General features: G+C 34.2%; 1 protein-coding gene across 2 annotated transcripts in view; it reads left to right on the forward strand.

The window, feature by feature from the left end:
* AFG2A (AFG2 AAA ATPase homolog A) overlaps positions 1-26,805 on the forward strand; it is a 241,320-nt gene that overhangs the window by 16,706 nt on the left and 197,809 nt on the right. For both annotated transcript variants that reach the window (XM_069493176.1, XM_069493174.1), the window contains 2 exons: positions 379-634; positions 14,666-14,820. In XM_069493176.1, coding sequence (XP_069349277.1) covers positions 379-634; positions 14,666-14,820 — 411 coding nt within the window. The remainder of the gene's footprint in view (positions 1-378; positions 635-14,665; positions 14,821-26,805) is intronic.

The raw sequence follows: 26,805 nt of genomic DNA on the forward strand, positions 1-26,805 counted from the left end.
AAGGACTATGTAAAACAACTAAACAGAAAACAACTATATGGTAGACTGTTATATGTTGTTTATGAGAATGATGTAGGTTAGGTGATCTGGTGTGAGAAATGTCACTTACAGTAGATGGAGAGGTAAGTATTAGAAAGCTTTCTAGGGGAGGAAGTGGTTAGGCTGAGCTTTGAAAAATGTGTAATAAAAGTAATAAATGTGTAATAAAAATCTGTTACTAATAAAAGTAATAGATGGGTAATAAAAGTATAAGGGATACGATTTAGTATCCTGGACAGTTAGATTTATCCTTGTCTCTATAGTCAGTGTCAGTCTACTCTCCCCCTTTTTTTAGTCTTTTAGAAAAATATGTAATTTATTTTCATTTTATTTTGTTAGGAAGGAAGTGAAGGACAAGTGTTGGTCCTTGGGGCCACAAACCGCCCTCATGCTTTGGATCCTGCACTCCGAAGACCTGGACGATTTGATAAAGAGATTGAGATTGGCATTCCTAATGCCCAGGACCGGCTAGATATTCTCCAGAAACTGCTTCGAAGGGTACCCCACTTGCTCACTGAAGCTGAACTGCTACAGCTGGCAAATAGTGCTCATGGATATGTTGGAGCAGACTTGAAAGCCTTGTGTAATGAAGCAGGTGAATGCCATTTCCTATAGTGAGTCTATATTGATGGACTTTAGTGTATATACTGATAGTTTATATTTCACTTATTTCTTAATGGAAATAGCTTTATTATTTCTAATCATATATTTATGAAAAAACCTAGATGATTCAGAAAACTATAAATAAATAAGAATCACTCTCAATCCTACCTCCTAAAGAAAGCCACTGTTAAAGCATTTACGGTTGACTCTCTGTATTTGTGGATTGAACCAACTATGGATTGAAAATATTTGGGGAAAAAACCGCAATCAAAAGTAACAGTACAGCAACAAAAAATAATACAGAATTTTTTGGAGATTTGCAACAATTCGAAAAAACTCACTTTTTCTTTTCTTCCTTTTCCTTTTCGTTTTCGTTTTCGTTTCTTTTTTTGGTAAGGCAGACAGGGTTTCTCTCTCTGTTGCCCAAGCTGGAGGGCAAGTGGCCTCATCACAGCTCACTGCAACCTCAAACTCTTGGGCTTAAGCCAGGCTAGTTTTTCTGTTTTTGTAGAGATGAGGACTCACTCTTGCTCAGGCTGGTCTTGAACTCCTGTCTTCAAGTGATCCTCCCACCTTGCCCTCCCAAAGCGCTAGGATTACAGGCATGTGCCACCACACCTGGCCTATCTTTTTCATTTCTGATTGAGGTTATTTGAATCCTTTCTTTCCTATTACTGGTTAATCTACCTCACAGTCTATATGTTCTGTTTATCTTTTTACAGAACCAACTTTTTGTTTCATTGATCCTTTGTATTATAATTTTTGACCAACAACTTGAATTTGAGTAAATTATAAACTTGGTTAATAGTGTGACTTAGAGGAAAGCTAATACAACTGTGATTCTGTGAGCATTTAAAACAATACAATTACACTCTAAGTGTAAGTGCTATAGAATGGATGTAAGTATATCCAACTTATTGAACATACATTGGCATACCCATATATTATGATGTGTGCATTGAACGTAAGAAAAAAATTATTCCATATGGTAAATTTGAATTACTCTTTTAGTTTTAAATAAAAGAATTGAACATTTAATGTTGCATCCCACCTAAATTTAGAGAAATTATTAGGGGATAATTTGAGTGGCTCTCAGTCTTTTAAAATAAACACCTAGGCAAGTTTGGACTCATACCTTTTTTATTTTTTTAAACATGGTAAGTTTCCTTGGGCAAATGGAAGAAGTCAAAAGCATAACACTGACCTTAGATTTACTCATAAAGTTAGAATTATTTTTTTAAAAAAGAGTCATGGTGATATCTTAATATTTGGAGGCAATATTAATGACTTGTACAATTATAGGTGCTCAATAAGTATTTTGTCATAGAATTGAAGAAGGATAATCTAAGAAATATATGTGAAAGCTGGGAGATGTAATTACTACCCCTCACCCTTGGTAGAGGTGAAAAATGTTTATTAACCTCAGGGTTGAGGTTAGTTTTGTTTTTGAACACCTATTGGGATTCATCCTTTCACCCCCTCTCCCCATACCCTCGGAAATTCCTGCTTTGTGCTAAGGAAGGAACTCTAAGTGGTTATTCCTACCTTTATAAGTAGCAAAGAACAAGTTATAAGTGCTATGTAATCCTCAAAAATGTAGGACAGTGAGGCTGCATTAAATAAATGCTGCTACTTTTTTAACATTTCCAGTCCATTTTTGCCTTCCTACTGACAGATTTCTTGGCTTTGGCTTTGGCTTTCACTGTGGAGTTTAACTAATTTTGTTTAGAACAAGTGCTTTTCAGGAGGCATTTTTATTGTTTAACAGTTATACTGTGCTTTGCTTATGAGAGGCCACTGGCATATCTGAGTAGATAAGGCACTTTAACCAGATTTGTGGGTTTGGATGCTAAGAGACTCCATCTTTAGGAGATGGAGAAGGGTGTATAAGTTAATTCTGTCTCTTTCTATTATTTATTCTCCTCCATGGAATTAAAATTCATTCACATGTTCTTAATTCAGGACTGATCACTTAGAACAGGAATTCTGAAACTTTATCATGTATCAGAATCACATGATAAATCTGTAGAACTTATTAAAGCAGATTACTGGGCCCCACCCCCACAGTTTCTGATTTAGTAGATCTGAGCTGGTGCCTGAGAATTCAAACAAGTTCTGGGGTGCTGCTGCTGCTGCTGTTGCTGCTGGTATGGGGACAACTTGAGAGCCATTGACCTAGACTATTGGTTTTTAAACATCATTATGCATCAGACTCACTTGGGAAGCTATATGCACGCACCTACACACATTTTTTCTCATGCTCGCACACTCAGGCTCACACATTTGCACCTGATAACTTAATTGGTTAAGGGAAGTGGGGAACTGGAATCTGGATGTATAATGTTTCCCAAGTGATTTTTGAAGTAGCCAGTCTTGTACTTGCCTGTGAGCAGGCATTTGAGTCATTGATCTAGGTGAGTGGTTCTCCAACTTAAACATATGTTAGGAATCACTTGTAGAGTTTGTTAAAACACAGTTCTGGGCTGTATTCTGATTCAGTAGGTGAAGGTGGGGCCCAAGAATTTGCATTTCTCACAGGCTTGCAGGTGATGTCAAAGTTGCTGGTCCAAGTACTACACTTTGGAATCAGTAATTTAGGCCAACTACCTAATTTTTGAAGATTCTCTGTAACTTATTTAAATAACTGGTTAAATTTTGGTAATGTAATTCTTTTACTACCTCTAATAGTGTTGAGTTTCTTCCCAGAATTTTTATATGATAGTAATGTACTATTCAAAAGTACGTCATCTAACCGTCCCACTCAAGGAAAAATGAATGTCCAGATTTGTCTTGGAAGTATGTATAATGGTTCTGAATAAAACTTAAAAAGGCAAATAATTCTGAAAGATAGAAAAACCATAAGTAAGGAAACAGTTAAGAATTAACAATTAAGGATACAAATAAGAACCCAGACATGTGTTTTTCCTAGAACATTTACTTGCTTATGATTTGTGGACCTGTGTATTCATTGTGCTTTTTGTGTGTTGTGTCTCTGATGGTTTTCCCTCTTCCTGGACTGTGGTGTAGTGGAGGAAGCTCTGCCCTTTTAAACAAAAGATGCACAAATGTCTAGTAATAGCATGAATTGAAGTGATCGAAAATTTCATAAAACATAGTGAACTATGCTTTCTAATTATTTTTGTAATCCAAAGGTTATTGTTTGTGGGGTACTATTTAATAATACTAAATCCTTGTAGTGTGTATGTAGATTGTGTATGCTTTTCCAGAGGATAGAAAGTTAACAGTTTATTCCATAGTTTGTTAGAATGATACTGTATCTTTTGGAGTGTGCTTATTCTAAACTTTTCTAATATTTTATTCAAGTGTTATTAAATATTTTCCATATCTTTTAACTTTATTCCCATAATGAATATGAAAGTTGGAAACAGTATAGTAGTTAGTGTTGCTTTCAACACTTGGATCTCCTGTTATCTGAGCAGATACAACATTTAATGTTGATGATTGGGTATGATTCTTATTTTCAAATGTTATATTTTCTTTTTAATTTTTGAGCTAGAGTGTGGTTTGATATGTCATGACTTATTCAAAGACCTAATGTTTTATAGTTCACCTTTTTAAGCAAAGAGCAGCTGTATTTTGAAATGTTTTATCTCAAGCAGACAAGTTGTTTACAAGCTTGACTGTAACACATCCTGACATTTAATGTCTATGTTTGTATTCCTCCTGGGATTAGGCTGCCTTTCTAATTAATTAGTTGCATCACCTTTTATTAATTCTCTGAAAATTTATAATGTTTTAAATTAATAACATAGATAAGCATACCGTACTTTTTTGGAAAAACATGAAATGTTAATTATGTAGCAGTGACAGGAATTATATAAATTCTGTTGAATGTTAGAAGATGCTTAGCAACAATGTTTTCCAAATACAGGGATTTATTATAAACTTATCCTTCTAAGGCTGCCTGTGCCATTTCAGGAGAGTGAATATAAATAGAGCTTGATTTCTTCAAGAAGTGGACTCAGTCATTTTGTTTACAGTGAAAGGAAGTATTTGCTTCACATCTCTGAGAATTTATCTTTAGCATCCTTGTTGATTACACATCATTTCAACATGTTCATGCCAAATTCTTGGTCTCTGATAAGATAGCATCACAGAACAGGAATAACTAAAACTCTTATTTAAAGAATGATTTTTGTCATTATAGCACTTTAAATAGGTCTAGTAACAATTCTGAATCTAATTAGTGTAACTTTTTTTGAAATGGAAAATTTTATCTGTTTTGTCTAGAGTTCTGAGATAATTTATTTTTTTTATTTTTTTTTTTATTTTTTTTTTTTTTTTTGTTGAGACAGAGTCTCACTTTGTTGCCCAGGCTAGAGTGAGTGCCGTGGCGTCAGCTTAGCTCACAGCAACCTCAGACTCCTCGGCTTAAGCGATCCTACTGCCTCAGCCTCCCGAGTAGCTGGGACTACAGGCATGCGCCACTATGCCCGGCTAATTTTTTCTATATAGATTTTTAGGTGTCCATATAATGTCTTTCTATTTTTAGTAGAGACGGGGTCTCGCTCAGGCTGGTCTCAAACTCCTGACCTTGAGCAATCCACCCGCCTCGGCCTCCCAGAGTGCTAGGATTACAGGCGTGAGCCACCGCGCCCGGCCTAGTTCTGAGATAATTTATAGCTCATTAGTCTTCCCTCCTACTCCCTACTAGCTTATTTTTACAGGAATTCATGGCGCATCTACTATGTGCACATTAATAATAGTCCAGCTCTTATGAAAAGTTCTCTAACTTTTTTACCATTTTTTGAATTCTGCCAATGGCATTTTTTTGTTAAAATTAAAATATTGATTCTATAAAAATTCAGTATTTTTAAATGAAGCCCAGGAAAATATTGGGGTTTACTGGAGAGATTATGGTGAACTCTAGATTCAAATACATTACACTTTACCAGCTGAGAAACATTGGCCAAGCCATTCAACCTCTTGAGTTTTGTTTCCTCACCAGCTAAATAGGGATAACATTATATTGTTTTAAGAGTTTTCATGAGGTTTAGAAATATAGCCTGGCAGTAGTGGTCATCATTTATATAGGTCTTTGGTAAATGTCACTGCATTTCTCTTTTTTTTTCTTTTGCCTTTGGCAAGCTGATATTTAAACATTTTTAAAAAATTGTATTTTATATAATTTATGTGTTTCCTGGTAGAAGTGTCTTTGAATTCTGGCAATATTCCTGATACTTTATGAACTATTCTTGGCTATGCTATATAAGAAATACCAGGGAAATCTGTCAGAATCCTTTACTTCACTAGAGTAGTGATTTTTTACTAGATCAGTAAAGGTCTTGCCCATCAATATGAATATGCAGACTAGAACTAGATAAGGCTCTTTTGGGGTAGCCTCCTTGATGGATTTTCTTGCGGAACTTGGGGGTGTTATGTCATACGTAGGCAAAGTCATAGTCTTCCCTCCTCCACCCATCTCATGCCACATGTGAGTTCACTGTAGGCTCTCAGTAGAGCAACAGAAGTAGGAATACAAATTAAATTGATGTATATGTCATATCACTCTAATGCATTTTATAAGTGGCCATATATTTATTATTATAGCTGGATAAACAGTAATTATGCAGCATAATATCTCATAAAGCAATGAATTGCCCCCTCTGTTTTGTAATTCTGAAATGTAGTGATGGAATATTAGATTTGTGACATTAGAATTTGTCCTACTGCATAAATATTATAGATATTATATAGAGAGGGTTTTTTTTGTCCTACTGCATAAATATTATAGATATTATATAGAGAGGGTTTTTTGTTTTTTTTTGGTTTTTTTTTTTGTTTTTTTTAAAGTAGAATCAGGGTCTTGCTCTGTCACCCAGGCTGAAGAGCAGTGGCACAAACAATAGCTCACTGCAACCTCGAACTCCTGGGCTCAAGTGATCCTCCCACTGCAGCCTCCTGTGTAGCTAGGACTACAGGCACACACCACCATGCCTGGCTAATTTTTAAATTTTTTATAGAGACAGGGTCTCACTATGTTGCCCAGGCTGGTCTTGAACTTTTGGCTGAAGCAGTCCTCCTGGCTTGCTGCCTTGGTCTCCCCAGGTGCTGGGATTATAGACATGAACCACCATGCTTGGCAAGAGAGGGATTTTTTTGTTGTTAGTGAACCAGGTATTACTTTTGTTACTCATTTGAAGTGACTGGAGCTGAATGGTTTATTTCAGAAAAACAGGTTGTAGTTTTGATTTTGTTTAAACTCTAAATGACATATACCATTTACATTGCTAGTGGAAAATTTTCTGAGCGGTTTTCCCAAGACTATAAAAGTATAAAACTTGAGGAAAGGAAAGTAAAACTAGTCTATCTGAATAAACCTTATTTCTGAGAGTTATTCTTGATTCCTTTTTCTTTTACTTTTTATCAAATCCTGTCAGCTCTATTTTCAAATTTATTCAAAATTTGACTTCTTAGAAATTAAAAAAAAAATTAACTACTTTCATTGTTTCTGCTATAGTTCAAACCATCATCAGCTCGTCTGTACTATTGAAATACCTTTTTCCTCCCTACTCTTTCCCCCGGCCTTTCATCTCTCTTTATTCTTTACATTGTCTAACTTGTAGGACTTTGAATTACAGGTTGTGGACATACGGACAGGTCTGGGTTAGAGTTATGGACTTGAGAGTTATCAGCAGTTACATGGTGACTGAAGTTATAGAAATGAATGAAATCACTAACAGAGAGCGAGTAGAGTTCATTCATTCATTTATTGAGCCAGGCACTACACTAGGTGCTGGGGCTACCTCAGTGGATAAGACAGATGAGGGCTGTCTCCTTATGGAGCTCAAGATGTAGGGAATTACAATACAGGTGTTGGGTGTTACATGAATGATCAGGGAGGTTCAGAATGCTAATGAAAAGAGAAGCGGGATCTTGGTTAACACTACCATTCAAAGGTTGGGTTGTTAAAAAAGATCTGGGATAGGAGACTGAGGAATGGCTAGAGAGATGGGAAGAAAACCCAAAGAAAGTGGTGACTCAAATGAAATGAGGGAAACTTTTGGGGGAGGAAATAATGTAGTATTAGTTAACACTAATTCACTCATTGAATACTTGTAATGTGTTCATCATTGTTTGAAGCACCTTACATATATAAATGCATTTCTTCCTCACAACGCTATGAGGTTATCTTTATTTTATAGTTGAAGAAACTTATGTTAGGAGGTTAAGGAACTTACAATCACACAGGTAATCAAGCTAGGATCAATAGTATTAGAGACCACAGTGACATAAAGTGGTTAGTTTCCTACCTGGAAGGTCAGGAGAGCCCTGGAAGAATCTTGTACCTAGCTGCTAGATTATGTTAAATTGAGTAGTGATTCAGAGTTGAAGGAGCAGAGATAGTGATTATCAATTACTCTTTCAGTTTTAATGGTGTGCTATTATTTAGAGTTTTTGTACCTTCCATAAAAAAAAGGATAAATATAGTTGGTTCCCCCTCTCCTTTTGCCACCCCTCTCTCCTCCACCAGGTAAAAACCAGATCCAACTATATTCCTTCATTATTTTCCTGGTTCCTCTCCTATTACCTGGGCCCTGCCTTAATCCTCCCAGTTGTGGATCTCTAACCTCTCTTAGCACAAGAATTGTGCTCTGATCAAGTTTTTTTTTTTTTTAATTGAACTGGGTATTTTAGTAAGGTTGCTAAGCCAGACAGCTAAATAATTTGATATTAAAAATTTGAAACTACAAGCTGTATCTTTAGGGAAGTTTGTTGAAACCTGAGACTAGTGAAGTGATTGTTTTAGAACTAGAATACCTTTTCAGAGATAGTTTAGTATGTTCCCTTATTTCACAGATGGAAAGAGACTATGGGATATATGTAAACTCAAGCAGTTAGTGAGGTGTAAGCCTTGGCCCAAGATTCAGTCTGGAGACAAGTGTGCCTTCCACAGTGCCATTACTTTGAAAAGCAACTTTTGAAAGTGATAAGAGGTTCAGAATAAACTGTAATCAGTTTAAGTTACAGCAGTCACTTGTAATATAAATAAAGTGAGAACCACAATATCCTCTTTGAGAGTATTCTGTTTTTGCTTTCTTTTCTATTAATGAGCAGTGAGAAATGAAACTCTCCTAGTAATATATCAAGTGATATTCATCACCTTGTCTGTACTTAATACAGAGTTGAGGGAGAGTAAAGACTCCAGATAAAACAAAGTTTCTGGTTCTGGTATTCTGAGGAAAGTATATTTTAAAAAGAGAGACTTAGATTTTTGTTATACTTGCTTTTGGTCTTCATATGCATGAGTATATCATTAGGAAATTTTATGCTCAGCTTTTAGAATTCAGATATGAGATCTAGATGCCCATGTTTCATGTTACTTCTTCATATAATTAAGTTTCTGTAGATAATAATTCTAAAAAGCATTATTAGTCCTCTGATCAGGTTAAATTTATTATTTGTTGCTATCTAATGAAGGAACTTAATTGCATTCTTAAAAATAACCCATAATTTAGCAAGCACTGAGTATAAAATTGTAACAGGATTCCATATGCATGGGGCAAGATGATGTTTGTTGATTGCATCTGGAGCAGAGGGTTTTGAAGAGCATGAGTTTAAAATAATTGCTCTTGTCCAGAAATGGTTATATCTGGATATTGATATGGAGGTTGAGGTGGAAGGGGTCATACACTGGAAAGAATGTGTTGACATTAGTCTTGCCTTAGACATTTTGCCTTTTCTTCCCTTCCTTGTATCTTGTTTTCCATTCTTAAAAGTTTTAAGAGCATTGGAAAATAAAATAATGAAAACAAAATGACACATCTGTTGTTTAGTTAGCCACACCTATTTTTTTCCAAGTTGTTTCTTAAGAACATAGAAATATTGTTTCTGTTTGTTTACATTTTAAAAAATTAAGTTCGAACTTAGAAAAGGAAATATAGATTGTTTGCTCTGTTTATCAATGATGTACATGTGTCCATTTGCTCCTCTAGTCCGTTGTCTTCTGGTTTCTAAAAATATGCATATTTTTAAAAATTTAATCTCTTGGCATAGATTACTGTATGACATTAGGAATGGTTGATGGCCAATAATTTAAACTTAGCATCATAGAATTTTAAGCTATTTAAACTTAAATAATTAGACAAGATATATTTTAATCTTCCGTTTAATGAAGTAACTGATGGCCAAAGGAGCAAAGTTTTATTTAAACTTGTACTTGAGCTAATGGCTAGAGCTATAGAGGATTGGTTGCATTAATATGATAGCTCCAGGGATCTTTAATTTCTGTAAGCTCTGATAATACATTTAATAAGAATAGCATTTATTATATAAAAGAGGGTACATTTATATAGAGTCTAGAATCATTGTACTCCAGAGTGGGAAAGAATCTTAAGGCCTGTGGCAGGAATCTCCAGGATCCCTTGTTACATTTTTATAGCTTTTGCAAATCAGTAAACTTCCATATTGTTCTTTTCCCCTTTCTGACAATCGGCTATACTTTATCTTATCATGTATCTACAGACAAATTAATAGAGTTGGATTTAGGTTTATTTAAAACATGTTCTTTCATATATAAGAACTCTTTGAGGACAGGGATTTTGTCTTTCCTACAGGGCCACGTAATGTCTAAAGTGCTCTGCTTATTCTTGCCTCTAGGCCTTGTATATGCTATTCCCTCTACCTGGAATACTCTGCTGCCTCTTTGGCCTCAGTTCCCATTTTTTCAGGTTAACATCAACTCATTTTTTAGATCTAACTACTTGAACTTAGACACATGTTTTAGTCTTTCTTCATTTGTGAAATAAAAGAATGTACTAAGTGATTTCTGTGAGGGTTGTGTAGGTGATTTTGTGTGTGTGTGTATTTGTTTTGTATTTCATTAATTTCCATTGTCTTCATTATTTCCCTCTTTTTTTGGGGGGGGTTTATTTTTTTCTTTTTCTAATTTTTAAGATGAGTGCCTCATTGATTTTCAGTCTTTTTTCTTTTCTAACATGGACATTATGCCTGTTAGTATCCGTCTAAGTATAGCTTTAGCAGTAACCTACAGATTTTCATTATATTTTTCATTATTCTATTAACAAAATTCACGGTTTTCATTGTGATTTTTTTGAAGCATGAGTTATTTAGAAACAGAACGACTAGTTTACAAATATTTGTATATTTTTTGGTACCTTTTTGTTACTGATTTTGTTATTCATTCTCCTGTGGTCAAAGGATTACACTTCATAATTTCAATTCCTAGATTATGTGGAGAGTTGCTTTGTGTCCCAGCATATGGTCAGTTTTCGTACATATTCCAGATACACTTGAAAGCGTATTTTACTATTTTGGGTATTGTTTTTTATATATGCTCATTAAGATAAATGAGTTAATTTTGTTTTTCATAGCTTCTATATCTTTTTTTTTTTTTGGTTGCTAAGGGAAGTGTGTTAAAATCTGCAAGTTAAGGTTGTAGATTTGTCTGTTTTTCATTTGAGTTAATTTTTTATGTATTTTGAGATTTTGTTATTAGGCATCTATTAATTTAGAATTTTTATAATCTTGGTAGATTGACCCTTTTATTATCCTGAATGTCTGGTAATACCTCTTGCTTAAAGCCTGTTTGATAGTAGATAATAGATATACTATTATCCTTCTATTTGTATGGTATTCCTTTTTCTATTCTTTTACTCTCAACCTTTCTATAGTCTTACATTTCAGATACATCTCTTATAAGCAGCATACATTTGGGTTTTTTAAAAAATACATCTGATAATTGTCATTCTTTTAATTCAAGTACTTAACACATTTATATTAGGGTAATATCTTAAAATACTTAGGTTTAATGTACTACTTTTTATTTGTTCCATTCGTTGTATGTTTTTTTCCACTCTTTTCTTGCCTTCTTTTCAAATAAGAAAGTATTTTTATTATTTCATCCTCTTTCCATTATCTTTTTAGTTATACATTTTAACTGGTCTTTTAGTGATTACCTACATATTACAATATGTCTGCTTGGCTTATTAGAGACTAGTATGAGAACAGTGCAAACACTTGGGAACACTTTGTTTCTTTTTACTCCTAAAATATTATTTTTGTTATTTTATACAATAATTATCCATTTATGTTTATCTACGTGTATTGTGAGTCCCTAAGAGCACCCCCAGGTTTGATGCTTTACTAGAAAGAGGTATGGGACTCAGTATATAGTCATAGTTATGGGTATGATTTAGTACAGGGAGCAAAAATAAGTGCTTATATTTAATCTACTCTCTTTACTTGGCCAGAATGCCTTTACTTAAAAACCTTTATTTTTTAATTCTTGATTGAGTATGCTCACTGATGGTCCATTTTCATCTTTTAATCATATGTTTATTTTAGAATTAGTCAATAGAATTTTTTATTCCTGTCTAGAGACTAAAATGAGTGATAAAGCAAGGCTTGAAGACTTATTTTCTATAAATTCTATAAATTTAGATTTACAATCTAAATTAAGCAATTAAAAATTCTGAAAATATTTTTAGAAATGATTGCATCATTGAAATGTATGTTTACTTACTATTTGGATATGTTAAGTTGTGCTATGTTCATTACAGAATTAGTCTTTGTACTTATTCTTAACTTTTGAAAAATTCATGCTTCTTTATTCTCTTGCTTTTTTTTTTTCCCTTCTCTGGTAAATTACTACTATTTTCTTGCTATCCTCATAGGTGTGGAGATTTTGCCCAGCTCTAAATTCTGTAGTTGTATTAGAAATCATAGTAGTTTTGTTATTTTACAAATATACATTTGTACTATATTGTATATGCTTTTTAAATTCTGTGGTTGTATTCGAAATCATAGTAGTTTTGTTGTTTTACAAATACACATTTATATTATATTATATATGCTTTTTAAAACTATACATTGCCTACCTTTTCCAAATCTCTTCCTCAATTGAAAATAATTGGTGTTGTTTATTGTCACATTTTATGCTCGCATGAGATAACAAATGTGGCAGGAAAATTATTAGACCACTTTCCCTGTTTCAGTTTTTCTATCTTAGTACAGGTGAGAGTGGAGTATTTGGGTCAAATTAGAAATATTGACAGGTATTGCCAAATAGTCATTTTGGACATGAGGAAGATTTAGTTATTCTGGTCTTTTGATTACTTCCATTTGTGTTAAACATTTTAGAAACAGCTTAAATTCTTTCAGGCCACCAACGTGCTGTTTAATACAACACAGCACTATACAGATGCTCCTTGACTTATGATGGGGTTATATCCTGATAAACCTGTTGTAAGTTGAAAATATCATAAGTTGAAAAGATGTGGCTGACTGGGTTGCTGGGTTTGGTGCCACTGCCTAGCATCACAAGAGAAGTACAGTTTCTACTGAACATGTATCACTTTTAGGATCACTGTAAAGTTGAAAAATCCTAAATCAGACCATCGTAGATTGAACCATTTTTAGTTGGGACCATCTGTATTATTGAAGTTTGTTTTTTTTTTTATGCTACTGCACCATTAACTAATAAGTATGTTGAGCAATAAAGCAACCTAATTTAACGTTATCTTAGTCTATTTTGTACTGCCATAACAAAATACCACAGACTGGGTAATGTATAAAGAATAGAAATTTATTTCTCACAGTTCTGGAGGCTGGGAAGTGCAGGATCAAGGAGCTGGCAGGTTAGAGCTGGGTATCTGCATCTAAGATGGTACTTTGAATGCTTTGTCCTCTGGAGGGGAGGAATATTGTACCCTCACATGGCAGAAGAGCAGGAGAGAGTGAGCCCACTCCTGCAAGCCCTTTTTATAGCAGCACTAATCCATTCCTGAGGCGTCCACCTTCACGACCTAAGCATCTCTCATTAGGTCCTGCCTCCCAGCACTCTTGCATTAGGGATTAAGTTTCAACATGAGTTTTGGAGGGGACAAAAACATTCAAACCATAGCAATGTTTATTTTTCTGTCACAACTGAAGGGTCTGAGATTATACCCTACTTGCAAACTAACAGATTCCATGAGTGCTTGCAGAAGAGTCACAAAAAAGACAGAGAATTACAGCAACTGAAGTAGCTAGAGTAGCAGCATTTGTACCAGTTCCCTAAGTTTCAGTTTTCACAGAGTGACACAGTGGGCTGGCTGACATCTGAGTCCATACAAAGTTAAATTATGGGAGGGGAACCTTGAACTTACAGAACCCGAATCTTTTATAATGGGCAGCAAGCATGTCTATCCTTTGCTTTGGTGGGAGACACTCTATTTTCCTGTATATAAACATCCTTCAAAAGATAGTTGTGGAAAGAAGCAGTCGGTGCTTCTACTCTCCAGATAAGCAGAAAAGTAAAGAATCGTTTTTCAGTGTTTTGGAAGGCAGAAAAACCAAATGGGTATTTGTAAGATAGGCCTAAAATAAGTGATTTCTAGATTTTAGATAGCAGGGGATCTATTTTTTGAGTGTCTTTGTATTACTCACTTTTTTCTTACTGGTGAAAGATACTCAACCCTCTGTTTTGGAGAGTTTGTGTCTACCTTCCTTGCATCGATGCTTCTGTTTCTCTAGGAAAGTTCACATAACTGTGAAGTCTACTTCTCTCTTGTGTTCCAAAGCCACATTTCCAACTGCCAACTGAATATTTCCTTTCAGATATTATCCCAGTGACTCAAAACCTTGTGTTTCTAGTTTGAATGTATTTACCAAAAGGGCAGGGGCAAAGTCATGTTATTGTTTTAATATTTTACTCTCTTAAATGAAATTCTCTAAACAAATTATTTTGATAAACTTTATGGTCTTTTTTTATGGCTACTGTTTTGTAAGTCCTATTTTATATTTGTAAAATACCTGTATTCTCATATTTAGTGTCAGTTTGTCATATTATCATTGCCAAAACTAAGCACTTGGATTTTTGCCTTTGTCCTCCACATTCTTCCATCTCTTTTCCCACCTATCACCTCACCCCTGTACGTTCACACAAGAGCAAAATATTGTAAATGCTATAATATGCATGGGGCTTGTATTTTTATCATTGACTGTTCAGTCTGCATTTATAGAGTAAAAGACATATCTCGTGTTACTTTCCTCTTTGCAGGTCTCTGTGCCATGCGGAGAGTCCTGAGGAAACAGCCTAACCTCACTGATAGCAAAGTTGCTGGCATGGTGAAGATTACTCTGAATGATTTCTTGCAGGGAATGAATGACATCAGGCCCAGTGCCATGAGGGAGGTGGCAGTTGATGTCCCAAATGTAAGTCATTTATGCTTGACACTAGCCACACTATTTAATTCAAAGTCTGAAAGAAATTGAGACTCCAGGAAGACTGACTTCCTAGGCTAAACTTTAAAAAAACAATGTCTTTCGTAACTGAAATTTTTATTGAGATAATTGTAGATTCAGTGCAGTTGCAAGAAGTAATGTAGGGAGATCCTGTGTATCCTTTACCAGTTTCCTCCAGTGGCAACATCTTGCAAAATTATAGTACAATACCATAAGCAGAATATTCATATTGATATAATCCATTGATTTTATTCAGATTGCCTGTTTTACCCATTTGTGTATATATGCATATGTTTATTTAGCTCTGTACTATTTTATCTCTCATAAAGGTTTGTATATTCATCACCATAATCAAGATAATGAATAGCTCCATCACCACAAAGATCCTTCATAACTACCTTCCTCATTTCTGCCCTCAGTTCTAACATTTTGTTAGAAAGGTCCTATTACTGGAATCACACAATATGTAACCTTTTGGTATTAGCTATTTTCATTTAGTATAATTCCCTGGAGATTCATCCAAGTTGTTTTGTGTATCAATAGTTTGTTCCTTTCTATTGCTGAGTAGTAGTCCTTGTGTTTTTGGGGTCATATTAAAAAATGCACTGCCCAGACCAATGTCATGGAGCTTTTTCCCTATATTTTCTTCTAGTAGTTTTACAGTTTCAATCCTTATACTTAAGTCTTTAATCCATTACTTGATTTTTTACATATTATGTGAGATAACCAGCCAGTTTCATTCTTCTGCATGTTAATATCCATTTTTTCTGTCACATATATTGACATGCTGTTTGATTACCATGGGTTTGTAGTATATTTTGGAATCAGGTAATGTGATGCTTCCAGCTTTGTTCTTTTTGCCAAAGATTGCTTTGGCTGTTCAGCAACTTTATGTTTCCATGTGAATTTTAGTAGTTTTTTCTATTTCAGTGAAAAATGCCATTTGAACTTTGGTAGGGCTTGCATAGAATTTGTAGACCATTTTGGGCAGTATGAACATTTTAACAACATTAATTCTTCTAATACATGAGTGGGGATATCATTCTTTATTTCATCAGTATTTTATAGTTTCCAATTTATGGATTTTTTTTCTCTTCTTGGTTAAATCTATGTATGTAATTTTTTTGATAGTGTTTAAAATGCGTTTTTTTGAAATTTTTCTAATAATTTCTTGTTAGAGTATACAAATGCTACTGATTTTTGTATGTAGATTTTTCATCCTGCCACTTTACTGAATTCATTTATTAGTTCTAACATTTTTTATGGTGGAATCTGTAGAGTTTTCTATATGTAAGATCATGTCATCTGCAAACAGACCATTTTACTTCTTCCTCTCCAATTTAGATGCATTTTATTTCTTTTTCTTGCCTAATTTCTCTGTCTAGGACTTCCGGTACTATTAATATATTGAGTGGAAGTGCCAAAAGTGAGCATCTTTGTCTTGTTCTTGATCTTAGAGAAAAAGCTTTTAGCTTTCCACTGTTGAGTATGATAGTAGCTGTCAGTTTGTGATATGTGGCCTTTATTATGTTCAGGTACATTCTTTCTGTTCCTAATTTATTAAGAGTTTTTATCATGAAAGGATGTTAAATTTTATCAGATGCTTTTTCTGATTCTGTTGAGACGATTATATGATTTTTATTCTTCATTTTGTTAATATGATGTATCGTGCTTAGTAGTTTGCGTATGTTGAGCCAGCAGCCTTGCATCCTAGGGATAAATCCCACTGGATATTGGTGTGTCGTCCTTTTAATGTGCTGTTGAATTTGCTTTGCAGTTATTTTGTTGAAGATTTTTGCATTTATGTTCACCAGGGATATTGGCCTATAATTTTCTATTCTTAGAGTGTCCTTATCTGGCTTTGGTTTCAGATTAGTGCTGGCCTCATAAAATGAGTTTGGAAGTATTCTCTTTAATTATTTGGAAGAGTTTGAGAAGCAATGGTGTTAATTCTTTAAATGCTTAGTAGAATTCACCAATAAAGCCAGTCAGTTCTTGGGATTTTCTTTGTTGGGAAGTTTTTGATTATTGACTTAATCTCCTTGCTGATTATTGGTCTGTTCAGATTTTCTGTTTCTTCATGATTTACTCATGGTAGGTTGTATGTTTCTAGGAATTTATCCATTTCTTCTAGATTATCCAATCTGTTGTATAATTGTTCATAGTAGTTTCTTATGATGTTTTGTATTTCTTTGGTATCAGTTATGTTGTGTCCTCTTTCACTTCTGATTTTGTTTAAATCTTCTTTTTTTCTTAATGGTCTAGCTTCAGTTTGTCAATTTCATCTTTTCAAAAAACCATCTCTTAGTTTTATTGATTTTTTTTTTTGTAGTCTCTATTTCATTTATTTCTGTTCTGATCTTTGTTGTTTCTTTCCTTCTAACTTTGGGCTTAGTTTGTTTTACTTTTTGTTGTTCTTTATGGTGTGAAGTTAGGTTGTTTATTTGAGATATTTCTTTTTTTCTCAATGTAGGCATTTATTGCTATAAAATTCCCTCTTTGAATGGCTTTTGATGCATCCCATAAGTTTTGGTATGTTGTTTTTCCATTTTCATTTGTCTTAAGATATTTTTTGATTTCTTCTTTGACCCATTGGTTGTTCAGGAATATGTTCTTTCATTTCTACATATTTGTGAATTTTCCAATTTTATTCCTGCTGTTGATTTTTGTTTCATATCATTGTAGGCAGAAAAGATGCTTGATATGATTTCAGGCTTCTTAAATTTAAGACTTGTTTTCTTGCCTAACATATGATCGATTTATCCTGAAGAATGTTTCCTTTGCACTTGAAAAGAATGTGTATTCTCTTACTGATGGATGGAATGTTCTATATATGCCTGTTAGATGCATTTGGTCTATAGTGTTATTCAAGTCTGCTGTTTCTGTATTGATGTTTTTGTCTGGATGATCTGTCTATTGTGGAAAGTGGGGTTTAAAGTTCTCTAGTGTTATTGTATGGCTGTCTATTTCTCCCTTTAGTTGTGTTAATATTTTCTTTATGTATGTAGGTGCTCCAGTGTTTGGTGCATGTATATTTACAATTGTTATATCCTCTTGATGAATTGGCCCCTTTCTCATTATTTGAGAAATTATTTTTGTCTCCTGTGACAGTTTTTGACTTAGTCTCTTTCATCTGACATAAGCATAACTACCCCTGCTTTCTTTTGGTTACTATTTACAGGAAATATTTTTTCTATCCCTTCATTTTCAGTCTGCATGTGCTCTTAAAGTTTATGAGAATCTCTTATAGGCAGCATATTATTGGATCTTGTTTTTGTTTAAATCTATTCAGCCACTCTGTCTTTTGATTAGAGAATTTAATCCATTTCTATTTGAAGTAATTATTGATAGGTAATGACATTCTGTTTTATATTACCTTTATTCCTTTCTTCCTCTCTTGCTGTCTTCTTTTTTGATGTGACGGTATTTTGTGGGGGTATGTTTTGATTTCTTTATCTTTAGTGTATCTACTATAAGTTTTTTTTGTGATTACTATGAGGCTTACATAAAATATTTTATGGTTAAAATAGTCTATTTTAAGCTGATAACTTCAATCAGACACAAAAACTGTACACTTTAATTTCGTCTACTCCTACATTTTATGTTGTTGATGTCACAAATTTACATCTTTTATCCATCATTAACAAATTATTATAGCTATAATTTTTATTATTTTTCTTTTAACTTTTATACCAGAGTTAAAAATGATTTATGCACCATTATTACAGTATTAGAGAATTTGGAATTTGACTAAATTCCTACTTTCACAGTGAGTTTTATACTTTCATATGTTTTTGCATTGTTAGCACCTTTTTATTTCAACTTGATGAACTTCCTTTGGCATTTCTTGTAAGATAGGTCTAGTGGTGATGAACTCCCACAATTTTTGTTTGTCTGGGAAAGCCTTTATCTCTCCTTCATTTATGAAGGCCAGGCTTTTCTGGTGTAGTATTCTTAGTTGGCTTTTTTTTTTTTCCTTTCAGCATTTTGAATATACTATCTCACTGTCTCCTCACCTATAAGGTTTCTTCTGAGAAATATACTTATAGTCTTATGAGGGTCCCCTTGTATGTGATGAGTTGGTTTCCTCCTGTGGTTTTCAAAATTCTTTGACTTTCTGAGAATTTGATTCTAATGTGTTTTGGTGAAGCTGTCTTTATTTTAATTTGTCTAGAGTTCTTTGGGTTTCATGGATCTGGATGTTCATTTCCTATTCCAGATTTGGGACATTTTTTGTCATTATTTCTTTAAATAAACTTTCTGCCCTTTTCTCTGCTTCTTCTGGGTCTTTCATAATGGGTACATTGGTTCACTTTGTGATGTCCCATAAGTCCCTTAGGCTTTTTTTCCCCACTCTTTTTCATTCTTTATTCTTTTTGTTTCTCTGAGTGGATAATTTCAAAGGCTGTGTCTTTGAGTCCACTGATTCTTTCTTCTGCTTAATTGCATCTACAGTTGAAGCTTTCTGTTGAATTTTTAGTCATTGTGTTCTTCAGCTCCAGAATTTGTGTGTGTGTGTGTGTGTGTGTGTGTGTGTGTGTTTATGGTTTCTATCTCTTTCTTCAACTCTTCATTTTGTTCATACATTGTTTTCCTGATTCCACGTATTTATCTGAGTTCTATTTTAGGTCACTGATCTTCCTTATAATGATTAATTTTAATTCTTTGTCAGGCAGTTTGTAGATCTTCAGTTCTTTAGGGTTGGTTACTGGTGCTTTATTTTGTTCCTTTGGTGGTGTCTTGATTCCCTAATTACTTGTGATACTGTGGCCTTGTGTTGTTGTCTGTACATTTGAAAAAGTAGACAGCTCTTCTAGTCTTTACACATTGGCTTCTTCAGGGAAAGCCCTTCCCCATTCATCTCATGTAGTGGTTCTTGGTGGGTTATCTGGTGGGTTCTGTAGGCTGGCTTGCTGCTGGAGTCCTTGGGTGGCCTGGTGTCTTGGTCCACAGGGGGCAGGTTTGGTGCTGGGGTAGGATTAGAGCCAGACTCCACAGAGGTGGGTCTGGAGCCTGAGTCTCGTCTGGTGTGAGGGCTGGCCTGGAACCTGGAGCCATGGAGTCTGGCCTGGAACCACAGAGGCTGGCTTGGAGCTTGGGGCTTTGGGGGTATGCTTGATGCTGAGGTGACCCTGGAGGTTAGGACCACAGTGGTGGGCTTAGAGCTTGAGTCCAACTTGAGGCCATGGGGGCTGGTTTGGAGTCTGGGTCTGCCAGGTGTAAGCCTAGAGCCTGAGTTTGCAGGGATCCAGCCTGGGGCTGTGTGTCCTGGCCTCAGGCTGGGGTATACCTAATGCTGGAATTATGACAAAGTCAGATGCTTACCTCACTGTCCTCCCTCACAGAGAGAATGTCTTTATACACTGTGCTGCCAGAGCTTGGGTGTGGGATGAAGTGTGGGAAATGTGAAACTGTCGTCCTCTTTAGACCCTTCAATGCAAGCTTTCTTATTTTTGTTCTCTGTCCAGGTGCTCTAATCTCTTTCTTGAATTTCTTAGCTTTTGTGAAGGTTATTTTCATGAGTGGACAGTTAGTTGTTGAAATTTTCTGTCAGGGAAGAATGGTATAAAGTCCTATTCTGCTATCTCACCATCATCATTTTCCTCTCAGTCATGGACTTTCTTGCAAAAGCTCTAACATTACAATTATTTAAAAACTTAGAGCCTTGTTGGAAAGTCAGGCATAGTTTTTGTATCCTTTGCCTCATTTTATATAGGCATTTCAGTATCTCAGTCTTTTAATATACTAATATGCATTATAAAGTGATAAAAAAGTTGTTTTATGGAAATAGAGTTGGCCATGGACCATGGGGAGCAGAGGCTTTTTGCATTTTGCAATGTGATAGATTATAATAAATGACCACAAATTCTTCCCATCACTGTGTTTGCCCTTTTGTGTTATGACTTTGTACTCCTACTGTAAAAGAGAGGGAAGCAATTGTTCCAGCCTTTGAGTCTGTGTCTGGCCATATAACTTTCTTTGGCCTATGTGATATGAGGAACATAACACAAGCAGTCTTGAAAGTGGTTGGGGTTTGCCTTCCTTTGCTGCTCTTTGAAATCCTGCATTAGCTTCGTTAAGAAATCTTTACTAGCTTCTGGGGGATGAGAGACTCTGGAGCAGTGACCCTCCTGGCTAAGATCCCCTCGGTCTAATCATCTTGCAAATTGCCAGACATGTGACACCATCCTAGACCATCCCACCCCAACTGAAGTTTGCCTAGACCTGAAAAATTACCCACTTAACCTTCAGAATTTTCAGAAATAATATATGTCTGTTGCTTTAAGCCACTAAATTTTGGAGTAATTAGTTAGCAAAGCTAAATGATGCATATACTTGTTAACTTCTTATACAACACAATTGTTTTGTAAATTTAGACTGAGAACCAGTGCCCTAGAGATAGGAACATCCCCTAAGGACTTGCCACTAGAGCTGATGCTACTTAATGTGGTTCTGAATTCTTTTTGAAACATTTTCAAATTCACTATTGAACTTTAATAACTTAATTTTGGGGCTTTTCAAAAGTTCTGTAGCAGAACATTTATGGACCAACAAATGATTGATGTTGGGTTAGTAGAAACTTTTCATTTCTCTAGAATTTATGGTCTAAATTTTAAGCTGATTGGTATGAATATTTTTGTCATATTTATCTGTATTTTATTTGCTACTGTTGCATAATATAATGGATCAGATAGATGCATAATCATCAAATGACGACACACGTGAAAATTTCGGGTAATAGTTATAAATCAACTACACCAATCAGAAACACTTTAGACTTTAAAATGTTTAGAAACTAAAGGAACCACACAGTGAGGTTTTAAACTTAAAATTACTGCCAGTAGAGAATGTGTTTAAACAGTGTCTGTCCACTCTTGGAATTGCTAAACTGATTTATTCATCATAGGAACTGGTACTGCAACTGCATATGTAATTACTATAATGAAAGATTTTTTTTCCTTTATTTTCCTTTAATACAGTATTTACAATCCATGGACTTGTGCCATTTTCCATTTGGCACTTTATTATTTGGCCCAAGGCCATGGTGTACTGTGATGTTACTCATGAGCTCTGGAGTGATTAACATTGGTGAAAGTACTTTTCTACACTGCTTTTATGCTCCCTTCAGATTGTAAAAATTTTCCTGAGAAGTCAACATTTCTATAATTGGATTCCTAAAATTCAGTTTTCTGATTTCTGGCTATTATATCTACAAAAATATCTCCAAATTATTTCTGTGGAAGGTTTAATACTTATTTTGTTATAGAAAACCTATTTCAACTGGCTAATTATGAGTATTTTAAAAATAGTAAATTGGGCATTCAGCATCTTTTGAAAAAAGATTTTAGTATGTGAAATTAAATCTTCTAAATCACACTTGCCTAGTTATATTTAAGTTTGAAAGAAAAGTGCTAAGATGGAAATGTTGCCAATTACGGTATAATGTAATACATTATTAATTTTAGGAGACCACAAGTGTTAGCCACTTGTTTAAATGTAATGTTTCCCTTTTTTGGAGTTTCTGAATTGGTGATTTACAGGGACATTAAAGTCAAATGCATTTTTTTTTTACTGTAGGAATCCTTAGAATCTATGAATATGGTAATATTCATAATGAAATTGCAGTTTTCTCACCCAGAGATAACAACTGTTAACATTTTATTATAATTCCTAAAACATTTTTTTCCTTTGCTTATAGGTATTTTAGTGCAGTTAATCTTAGAACATGCATAGTTTTATATTCTGTTCTTTTCACTTAAAATTACATAGTAAATATTTTACCTTAAAATTTGTTGGCTAACTTCTTTTTAAATGACTGCATAATGGACATTTATATGGATAAACTCTAATTGTTTTATCTTCCACTCTCAGATATTTAGACTTTTTTCTTTTTTTCTATACTATTGTTATAAAGATATTTCTGTGCAATTCTTTGCTTTTGTAATTCCCAGAAGTGGAATTACCAGACTGAAATACATGATTTTTGAAACTTGTGGCAAATATCATGAAGTTCTATGTTTCCCGCTGCCCCCGCCCCAGAAAAGTTGTTGTAATTTATAATCATAAAATTACAAAAAGTTTGAGCAGAAACTCATTTTCATTTTGAATTTTTTTTCTCTTTTTACTTTTCACTAGAATTTATTTCTTTGACTTTTGAAAAGATCTTTATGATAAATCATAATAATTAGATAAATACATATTTTAAGCACAAAATAAAAATTATGAATTATATATCTTTTACTTCCTATAAAAATGTTAAATTTTTAGGTAAAGGGTTTAGCTGGTCCATTACTTTCAATGTATTTTACTTTACATGAGAGAAAAGGTTCTTTTTTTTTTATCCTTACTACTTAGCATATGACTAGCACATAGTAGATGCTCACTCAGTATTTGTTGAATGAATGAATAACTAATTTTTATGGAAAAAAACCCCACATTACATGGTGAATTTCAGATTTTTGTGAAAATGAATATCCATCCTTTTTCTTTACCAAGGTCCATTATTATTAATAACATCATGTAATTTTCTTCAGGTTGTTCATATTTTTTAAAGCAACTGATTTCTTTAGTGAATTTGAACCCTTGTTCAGTGAATTTAACATTTTTAGAATAAAAATGCCTATAATAATGCTAATCTCTTTACTCTGGAAGGTTATAGAGAAGTCCTTCATGTTTTCCACAGAAGCATATATTAAAATTCTCATTTTGTTAAAATAAAGAAAAAAATTATAATGCTTTTAATACAGGCATTCCCTGGGTTATGGACGGCGCAACTTACAGTGTTCTGTGCTTACAAATGAGATAATTTATAATTAAAAAATTAAATTAATAATTTAGGGACTAGTTTCTTCCACACATGTAAACACACCTGTATGGTGTAAATGATTTGTTGGCTCAACATCTTTATGCTAGCAGGAACTCTCATTGTTTATGTGGTCCCTTCCATACAGCATCACTTTCGTGTTAACTTTTTTATTCGATTTTGTGAGTCTATGAGAGTCCATTGCAAATCCAGGTGAATCTGCAGCAAAGAGAAAGTTGATTACAGTGGAAATGAAAGTAGAACGAAAGTAGAAATAATTAAGTGTTCGCAGAAAGGCCAGACATTCATTGGGAAAGCATTAGGCTTCAGTCACTCAAGTGTTGGAACAATTATAAAGGATAAAGTAAGAATAAAGGAACATGTGAAAGGCAGTGCTCCAACGAAAGCATCAATTATTACTAAGTAGTGTAGTGGATTAATTATTGAAATGGAAAGGTTTTTATTGATCTGGTTAGAAGATCAAAATAAGTGTAGCATTCCTACTAGCCTAGTGTTGAGTGTTCATGCAACATTAGGTGAATGTTAACCTTAATATTCTTTTTTGAAATTTGTCCTATCTCCAATCTAAACTTTTTGTATGAGTTTGTTTTTATGTTCTGTTTGAATTAAAAGAAAGAGCACAGTAGTTTCTGTTACTTATTATTACAGTACAGGGGTGGTGTTATTATAGTATTACACTGTATTGTTATTACCACATATGAGCTATTATATTAATACTTTGTCATTATTATTATTACTATATATGCACTGTGCATCAGGGATCCAAGTTACATACAGATTCAACCTAAAGATGTTTTCAGGAACATACCCTGTCTGTAACCTGGGGATTGCCTGAATTTGTATTTATATGTTATCTTTGCAAGAAGTCACTTCGTATGCACCGTAACAATTATTAGTGATAAATACATTCCTAACCAAAATATTACCATCAAGTTTAAATCATTTATACATCTAAATCTCCCCACACTCCTGCCTTCAGACTTTCCCTATTTCAGTTTATGTAGAGTTTTAGGTTGTCCCTTATTATTTGGAAATAATTCATCTTTATACTTTTGATCTTGCCTTTGGATTTTAGGTTTCAGAATTTGGACATTTGGTTCATAATAAATTAAAAGCCATTTAAAAGGTATGGCTTTCCTTTCATGTGAACCCAATTTTGTAAAGTGAACTGCAGCAAGAGCCTCAGGACTAACTGCGTAATCTCAGACCACTTAGTAAGCTCAGATCCAGGTTAAATTTAGAGGTAGTTGGTTGTCAAATTGAGTGTATACCAAATGTCATTAGTTAAATAAACATTCCTCATTTACTCCCATTTTGAAAAGTAGCAGTTTTCTTAATTATATGAATAGTCAAAAGACTGTCTCTCTCACTAATTACATAGTCAAAGTTTACTGCTAAATTTTCATCTGGCACCTTTTCAGATGAACTTAGAACATCAGATTGTAACAGAGAGTTAAATGTCATAGGATGAGCTCATTAACAGTACATTTTTGGTGCAAAGGTTTGAGTAAAATAGTTTAATTGACCATAATTATATTTCATTCTTCATATACCCTTAGGATAATGAGAAGGAATTTGAGTTTCTTTTCTTTAAATACAGTACTTCATTCTATATTTTCTTTATTTTTTTTTACAGACTCAAAGGATTGAGGGTTTCTATGATGCTTCACTAAATAAAAGGTCGCTTTTTTTGGAATAGATAGTACAACCTGTGGAAATTCTATTAATTCTATATTGGTTCTTGGCAGGGGTTTCGAATTGGGTTTCTTTTGATTTTGCTTTTTGTTGTCTAGACAGAAAAGTGTCTTCTATCACTCCCAAGATCCCAGTCTTTCTTGCCAACTTCTCTTGTGCATTTTTATAGTTTTAAGTAATAACAGTTGGACAGGAAAGCACATTTAGGAAAGCAGATTACTTTTAACCAGGAAATACTCAGTGCCAAAATCAAGATTGTAGTCTTAACCTTATTCAATATTTTAGAAGTTTAACTCTTTCATTTCATTTTTCTTCTTCTACCTAACTTTTCTCAGGCTTTTATAGGAAGAGCAATGAGAGAGAACAAAAGTTAGTAGAAGAATCATCAGTTTCCATTCTCAGTTCTAATCCTGATTAATTTTGGTGAAATCAAGCAGCCTTCCTCTCAGATTCTAAATGGAAAACTTAATTTGCAGTGATGGATATCTTGTTTTGTAGTTATAAATAATGTTGAAGTTGTAATACAGACATATGCTACACTTATACATACAGTTGATTAGTACTCTATAAATACTTGATGAGTGTTTGCTAAAAGTACCTATTTTCATGTAGGGTAAAGGAGATGATTTACATAAAGACTGGTCCCATTACTTCATAGTGTGATGTTTTCAAAAGAAATTACTGATGCAGCTTAAGATCTACCAGCATAACTACCTGCTGATCATCTTTAGAATGAAATCTAAGCTCTTTAGTTTGACCTTCTCCTCTACTTTCATCTTACATTATGCTCTAGTCTCACTAAAACACTCCATATTTTTGCACATGTTGTCTTCCTCTGCCTGAAAAATTATTTTCCAATTTCTTAGTTGCCAAAGATCCTGTAACGTGTACATGCCGTGCCCCCAGTACGTGTGCACACAAAATACACATATATACCTTGTGGGCAGAATTTTGTTGTGTTCATCTTTGTAGCCCCAGTGCTTTGCAAATAGCAACAACTAAATAAATGTTTGGTAAATGGCTGAATAAATATTTTATGAAGCATTTTGGTTCATAGTGTTATTATTCAGAAATAGTTCTTTTGCCTTTCCATATGTATTTTGTCAGGATTCTCCAGAGAGACAGAATCAATAGGATGAATGGATGGATGGATGGATGGATGCATAGACAGACAGACATATGAGAAAGGATTTATTAAGTAAATTGGCTCACACAATCACGGAAGCTGAGAAGTCTCACGGTAGGCTGTCTGCAAGCTGGAGACCCAGGGAAGCCAGTAGTGTGGCTCAGTCCAAGTCCAAAAGTCTCAGAACCAGGGAAGCTGGTGGTATAACTTTTAGTCTGAGGCCAAAGGCCTGAGAACCCAGAGGGCTCCTGATGCAAGTCCTGGAATATAAAGGCAGAAGAACCTCTGATGTCCAAGGGCAGGAAAAGAA

This window comes from Eulemur rufifrons, chromosome 18 (assembly GCF_041146395.1).
Source record: "Eulemur rufifrons isolate Redbay chromosome 18, OSU_ERuf_1, whole genome shotgun sequence".
NCBI lineage: Eukaryota > Metazoa > Chordata > Mammalia > Primates > Lemuridae > Eulemur > Eulemur rufifrons.